Source organism: Microtus ochrogaster, chromosome 19 (genome assembly GCF_000317375.1).
Source record: "Microtus ochrogaster isolate Prairie Vole_2 chromosome 19, MicOch1.0, whole genome shotgun sequence".
Classification (NCBI taxonomy): domain Eukaryota; kingdom Metazoa; phylum Chordata; class Mammalia; order Rodentia; family Cricetidae; genus Microtus; species Microtus ochrogaster.
The window spans coordinates 21,488,356-21,495,929 of NC_022021.1; the positions used below are offsets into that span (position 1 = coordinate 21,488,356).

Genomic DNA, 7,574 nt, shown 5'->3' on the forward strand with positions numbered 1-7,574 from the left:
GGTCATGACCCACAGGTTGAGAATTATCTCATTATGTGGATTGCATTTAAATATTTGAGTACTAAAATAAACTTCACATTGTTTTTCATATGTACACCTCAATAGAGTCATCAAAAAATTCTGTAAGATCCAACTGTCCTACAGCTTCTAATAAATCTTTTTTCAGTGTAATTTTTTCAATTATTTCCACTATTTTACAAAATATTTTACCAGTTAGGTTAGGGTAGGGAGGGATTTATGACCTCAGTTGCTTCTGCTAGTATTGTATTTTGTACTATCCCTTAATAAAAAGCCAGACCTGTGAGATTACCTAATCACGTTTTTTGTTTTATTTCTTATTAAGAACATTGACAACCAAGCGGTAATGGCACATGCCTTTAATCCCAGCATTTGGGAGGCAGACACAGGCAGATCTCTGTGAGATCGAGGCCAGCCTGGTCTACAGGAGCTAGTTCCAGGACAGTTTCCAAAGCTGCAAAGAAACACTGTCTCCAAAAAAAAAAGAAGAAGAAGAAGAACACTGACATTTTGTTGATTCTTACAGAAGCTATAAAGATACATATTAAAGAAAATGCAAAGGTCCAAAATAGACAAGAAAGTGAAATTTCTCGTTCTAACATGACTGGTTAGCAGTGACGCAATGTTGATGCAGAAGTTTGAAACCAAAAGGCAAGGTGGCATAAACAAATCCTGTAATGAGAAAACTTTCCCTTTTCTATTCCAGGCTTTGAGATACACTGAATTCTATATGAACAAGTTACGTCTGCTTGCAGTCAACATACTAGGAAAGAAAATTGATTGGTATATGAAGCCCAGGGATTTGTTGATCTATGAAACACTGACTTAAGGAAATAATGATTTAAGAAATGATGCAGCTTAGCCTGTATTCACATATTTGGGTGTGTGTGTGTATACACACACAAACACACACACACACACACACACACACCAATTGAAGAAAATGGGTCATAAATTTGAGAGTAAGCAAGGGAAAAAGGTAGAAAGGGGAAATGGGGGAAGGGAAAATGATGTAATTATACATTAACTTCAAAAAATTCTTAAAGCAATGCATTAAACTGGATCTTAGGGGCTCAGTCCTGTGCTCCAATGTGGGTCTCTGTCTCTATCTCCATCCGTCGCCGGACGAAGGTTCTATGGTGATATTCAAGATAGTCATCAGTCTGACCACAGGGCAAAGCCAGTTCAGGCACCCTCTCCTCTACTGACCAGGGTCCTAGCTGGGGACATCCTTGTGGACACCTGGGAACCCCTCTAGAGCCAAGCCTCTTGTCAACCCCAAAATGTCTCCTTCACTTAAGATATCTCCTTCCTGCTCCTATATCTGCCCTTCCTCCATCTCAACCATCCCACTCCCCCAAGCTCTCCCCAACCCACTTCTTCTCCCTTCTCTCTCCCCTTCCTCTTTACCCCCACCCCATCCCTACCCCCATGCTCCCAACTTTTGCCTGGCAGTCTTATCTGCTTCCAATTTCCAGGAGGATAACTATATGTTTTTCTTTGGGTTCACCTTATACTTAGCTTTGATGAATCGTGAACTATAGGCTCAATGTCCTATGTTTATGGCTAGAATCCACTAATAAGTGAGTACATACCATATTCGTATTTTTGGGTCTGGGTTATCTCACTCAGAATAGTGTTTTCTATTTCCACCCATTTGCATGCAAAATTCAAGATGTCAATTTTTTTTTTTTTTACCACTGAGTAGTACTCTAATGTGTAGATGTGCCACACTTTCTTTATCCATTCTTCCATTGAGGGGCTTCAAGGTTGTTTCCAGGTTCTGGCTATTACAAATAATGATGCTATGGACACAAGGGGTTGGTCCACCCACTGAGACAATGTGCCTGATCTACTGGGAGCTCACCAAATCCAGCTGGACTGGGACTAAACAAGCATGTGATCGAACTGGATCCTCTGAATGTGGCTAACAATTGAGGCAGACTGAGAAGTCGTTGATGATGGTACTGGGATTTGTCTCTACTGCATGTACTGGCTGTTTGGGATCCTAGTCTATTCGGATGCACACCTTCCTAAGCCTGGATGGAGGGGGAGGGCCTTGGACTTCCCATAGAGAAGGGTACCCTGGCCTCTCTTAGGACTGGAGAGGGAGGGGGGAAGGAGAGTGGGGGAACGGGTGGGAAATGGGAAAAGGGAAAGAAGTGGAAATTTTGAGTGGTTATTATTTATAAAGCAATAAAAAAATAAATTAAAAAAATGGATTAAAAATTAAATCCTGTAAGTTTTGTGGCCACATAAAGAGAAAACAAGTTATAATAGTGGAATTTTGTCTTACATTACTTGTTTGCCTGTTTGGGGTGTGTGTGTGTGTGTGTGTATATGTTTTTGCATGTATACCACAATAGTGTGTGGAGTAAGAAAACAACTCGAGGGAGTCAGCTCTCTCATCCCACCATGTGGGTTCTGAGGGTCAATCTCAGATAATCAGGCTTGGAAGCAAGTGCCGTGCCATGCTGATCCATCTTTCCAGCCCATTAGGTTGATTTACTATAGAAGATAAAGCATACGGTTTTGAAGAAAAGGAAGCAGAAGGTTAAATAATATAGGTATGTGCCAAGTACAGTACGGTACACTTGTTATGCAAGTACTAGACAGGCTGAGGCTGAGGAAAAAGATTCCAAGTTCAAGGCCAGCCTGGGCTACACTGTGAGTTTCAGGTCAGCCTGAACTACACACACATACACACACACAGACACACCAAAAAAACTGCAAAAAAAATTGCACATGGTTTGTAGAATAACAACATATCTAAAGGACCTGGTAAACATGGATTATAGAAAGGAATAAAACGTAAGTGCCATTTAAATACACACACAAGCACTTTCCTAAGATAAGATTATTGTATAGTTATTCTATAATGAAAACACCATAAATTTGCAGTATATAATTCAAGTGGAAACAGGAAAGCACTTTAACATAAGCAGAAGTAATTATGATCTCTGAATACATTTAAGTTACAAACAATAAAGAATATTCAAGATTATATGTAACAACAATTAAAGAAAAAGAGGCCATAAATTTGAAAAAGAGCAAGAGAAGATACATAAGAGGGATTGAAAAGAAAAAAAGGAAATGGGGAAAATTATGCCATTATATTACCACAAATTTTTTTTAAAAGTTGAATAAACTAATGGGAAGTGAAGAACTGTTGAAGATTTAACCTGAAATTACCTTGTCCCAAAATACAAGTTAGCCTGCACAGTACTGGAAATACTGCCTTAAAAACCAGACCACTGGGTCAGAAGACAGACAGCAGGAGTTTCAGGTACCCAATCTCTTCCCTCTAGATCCCCTAGATCCAAGATGGAGGCACAGGAATTCTCCAGTGAACTGAACACAGGGGAACTCCGTAGTCAAAAACATAAGCTTAGCAAATCTGGTCTCACGGAAGTCCACGAGTAAGCCTGCCACCTTGGCCACCATTGAAGAGAGAGGGGGTGGTGTCTTTATTATCTTGACTAGGACACAAATTTGCAAAGTGCCTTAGAAGGGGGCACAACACTCTCCACCCTTAAAGCCTGTGAGAACATAATATAATGTCCCTGTAAAGAGACTGTAGAACAGAAAGTCAAAACTTTTCCTCAGACATGCAGAAATACAAGAGACATAAGAAAGAAATGTCTCATCGTATTTGTTCTCTTCACACTACAAAATGCCCCCCATGTTATTTTTTAACTAACAAATGTATTAAAAGGTCAATATACCTTCTGGGGAAAAAGTGGTTATCTCAGTAACATATTAAACAAATGTGTCTATATATGTTTTACTAAAAATCTGTGATATTGAATAAATGAAATATTTAGTTCTGATGAAAATTCACAAAAATGGCAAATGGCACTTTTGGTTTCTTTGGTGAGACCATGTAAGATACCCAGTTTTCGAAGGACAAATACATTACCAAGTTAGAGGGAAAGAAGAACAGCTCAGTCTAACTATCTTAATAGCAATCATCAAATAAATAAAGACCTAAAAGTAATGCGCATCTTACTGGCACAATAGAAGATTCAATCTTTTAAAAAATATTACCAAAAAAAAGGTAAAATTTGGTGTAAATTTGCTTTTCCATATAAACAACTTAGTGGAAAATACCAAAGTCATATGAAGGATATGTCAGTATAAAAGCAAACGCTTTCAAATTAAAAACATTCTTCTAGTAAATGACTGAAAATTTCCAAATACAAAAAAAAAAAGTATTTTAGAAATCACTTTTTACAGGAAGAGTATGTAAACTGCTGCACCATCCAAACCATTGCTCCTGGTACTCTGAATTGGAAAATGAAGTAAAACAATATCTATGCCATACCTCAACCTTCAAATTAAAAAAGGCAAAGTAGCAATATCCTTGACATACCTCACCCAGAGCTTCGTATCTTTTCTGGTTCCACCTGTGTAAGTCTTCACGGTAGTTAAAAACAAATGGTTCCCCAGTTTTTATGTGTCTTAACTGCCCCTCTAAAAGACAACAAGCAATATTCCAATGATTTAGAATATATCTTAAATAATATGGAACTTATAATAAATAATTATAACTTTTTTAAATATTTGATTCCTTCCTAAATTTTTGTCTTCAAATGCCAATATAATAAACCTATTAAGCATATAAAAGAAGGATCCCTAGGAATTTAAAAGCTAGTCTTAATCTTCATCCCAATATTTTAAAGCAAGCTGACACTACTTTAAGGCTACTAAGAACACCACCAGATAATGCCATAAGCATGGCTCAGACTTGAAGAAGTTTAGCGGCCACCTGGGAGACAAATGTTGAAAATCTAAGCAATTTTCCAGAAAGTTAAGATAGTAATGAAAGAAAGGCAGCGATGCAAAGCTGCCATGTGTGATGTATATGAACAGTGAGGTCCAGAATGATGTGGGAACATGAGCATGCACTGTACGGTTACCTAGGACAGAAGGGGTTCAGGGCCTTGAGGAACAGTTTTCTATGAGGCCCTAAGACAAGCTATCAATGGAGGCTGGAGAGGAGAAGGAGAGCTAACACCAGCTGAAACTATCCAAACCTTCCTGGACTGCATTTTCTGACACAGAACAAGTAAGGTCCAAATGAGGCATACAGGACTCCATGCACCTGTAAGCATTTGGTCATAATATTCCCATCCTGTATGTTAAAGAATTACAGTGTGATAGTCTTCATGGAAACATGCATCACATATCAAAAACATGTTTCTTTACCATGAGCAATGCTAAATTAACCATCTAGATCATAGTATTTAAAAAAAAACTTCTCCTTGTGAAAAAGCATTAAACTTTATGTACTAAAAGGTTTAATTATCAGCCTATTTACAGTGAGAAAAGACAGACCATCTGCCCCTTGCTTTCAGTGGGAAGAGTCTAGTAACCAGAAGAAACACAGCCCACAAGGCAACAGCTTTAATCCTTTCTCACGAATAGGCAATGAAAGATTACTATTTATACATGTTGTATCATAAGATATTCTTTATAAAAAATAATATCTGAAAGTGATCAACGTTTCTACTATCATCTTAAACTCATGAGTATGCAAGTACACATGGGCAGAAGAGAGGCCCCTTCCTTCCACCTGTAAGTGTAAGGGGCACACACTAACACATTGATGAGCAATCAGCATTTGGAGCTAAAACGCAATAGCTAGAAATGACAACCACATGCTCCTGCCCCAAACAGGAGAAGCCTTCAAATATAATAGTGTATTGTGGCTCGGGTATAAACTTAAAAAGATTTTAAACAAATACTTTCCTGAAGAATACTCTGCTTTAACATATTGCCACATATAATGACTACTAGTCACCTCATTTGAAATAGCAGGTTAAACAAAGTGCCTTTCTCTATAATTCAATTAGGAGTTTCTAGTGAGATACCAGAGTAGAATGCTCAAAGTAAAAATGTATAAATGAAGTCAACTTATTGTCTTTTAATTTATGAGACTTGTCAACTACAGAAAACTGTCTCCTAATTCTTTTATTAGAGTGAAGGAGTTTACTATACAAACATAAGTCATGATCTCCCCAAAATCCTGCAAAATATTCTAGTTAGGTAGGTGAGAGTAACTAGTATGTTTCCTATGATTCTATAAACACTGTTAAGTAAATTATACATACACATATGTGTGTATAATGTATAGCACTTACTTTCATTAAAAGCATATTCAAATCCTTCCAGCGTGGTAGGAAAATCAAGAGGTGGCTCGTCCTTCTTCATGAGTTCATCCAAATCAATCCTAGACAGCAAATCTAAAAACAAAGTGACAGGAACCGACATGAGACTTACTCAGGTTCATGGCTCACTGAGAATACAAGTGAAGGCTGCATTTCTAATTGCTTTAAAGTATTCCTTCATTCTAGTAGATTAATTTTATCTGTTGTTTTAACTGACAATGCTATTAAAATTTAAGTTCCAAAAGAGCTGCATTTTGATCTAACTCAGTATCAACACAAATACTCTCCAAATCATAATCCCCTAAGTAATCACAACACGGATTCTCAAAATAATCTACTAACTTTTCCCCTTCAAAATGGCTATTTGTTTGTACCTCATTTACCTTAGTCTATGGTTTCAAATTTCAGATATTAATGTAACATTTCAAAGACCACAAAATTTTACTATAAATGAGCTATAGTTGGTGAATAGAAGAACTAATTGTAAATGCAAAACTGATATCATTATATATTAATACATTTTATAAGAAATATTAAAATGAGACATGTTGATCGGAAATGCCTAGTTGATACTAAAACAGTTTCTATTCTTCACAATACTGAATTTCACAAGTCAAGAAAGGCAGCCAGGCAGGTGTGGTGGGACATGCCTTTAGTCCCTGCACTAGGGAGGCACTAGGGAATTTGAGGCCAAGAATACTCAGGGGAACTTTATACAAACAAAAACAACAACAAAAAATGTCCAAAGGCTGCTTTATTAAAAATAAATATAAACTAAATTTATTCTTTGTTTCTGGAATAATTTCCTACAGATGGAAAGAGTGTTTGTATCCCCTTAGCCCGATTTCCTATACAGACAGCAAGTTCCATCACCACAGTTTGTCCACCTAGAACACTGCACTAAACTCTTCGAGTATTTTCTCACAATTGCCTTTGATGTGAAAGTATCTAATATTTTCTCCTAAAAGATAATTTCTGTCTGCTTCCCGTCGTGCCCTAGTTGTCTGAAGAAGCATCACAAAGATGACTAAGTCCTTACCACAAGTGAAGGAGAATATGACATGCACAGAATGTCACTGATAACTGCCCTTCATCAGCTGGATGAGGTCTGATAGGCTTCTCCACTATGATGTCAGTTTTCCCTTTGCATGGCCTGTCTTTAGAACTGAATGAGTCCCACTGACTTTCAGGTGACAGCAAAGGAGTAATGCTCTCTCTCCTGAAGTAAGAAACACTGTGACACATAACTGGTCATCCTTCTACACTGACACACATCACTGGTCATCCTTCCACACTGACACACATCACTGGTCACTCTTACACACATCACTGGTCACTCTTACACACATCACTGGTCACTCTTACACACATCACTGGTCATCCTTC

The 7,574-nt window shown here is 37.6% G+C and overlaps 1 protein-coding gene across 4 annotated transcripts in view; it reads right to left on the bottom strand.

Annotated features, from left to right (window-relative positions):
• Fam172a (family with sequence similarity 172 member A) overlaps positions 1–7,574 on the bottom strand; it is a 420,557-nt gene that overhangs the window by 375,862 nt on the left and 37,121 nt on the right. For 3 of the 4 annotated variants that reach the window (XM_026783728.1, XM_026783727.1, XM_013349680.2), the window contains exons 2-3: positions 6,162–6,263; positions 4,391–4,491 (exon numbers count right to left, since the gene is read on the bottom strand). In XM_026783728.1, coding sequence (XP_026639529.1) covers positions 4,391–4,491; positions 6,162–6,231 — 171 coding nt within the window. In that variant the 5' untranslated portion in view covers positions 6,232–6,263. Of the gene's footprint in view, positions 1–4,390; positions 4,492–6,161; positions 6,264–7,574 lie in introns of those variants that run through there. The other variant, XM_013349682.2, reaches the window with a different exon arrangement.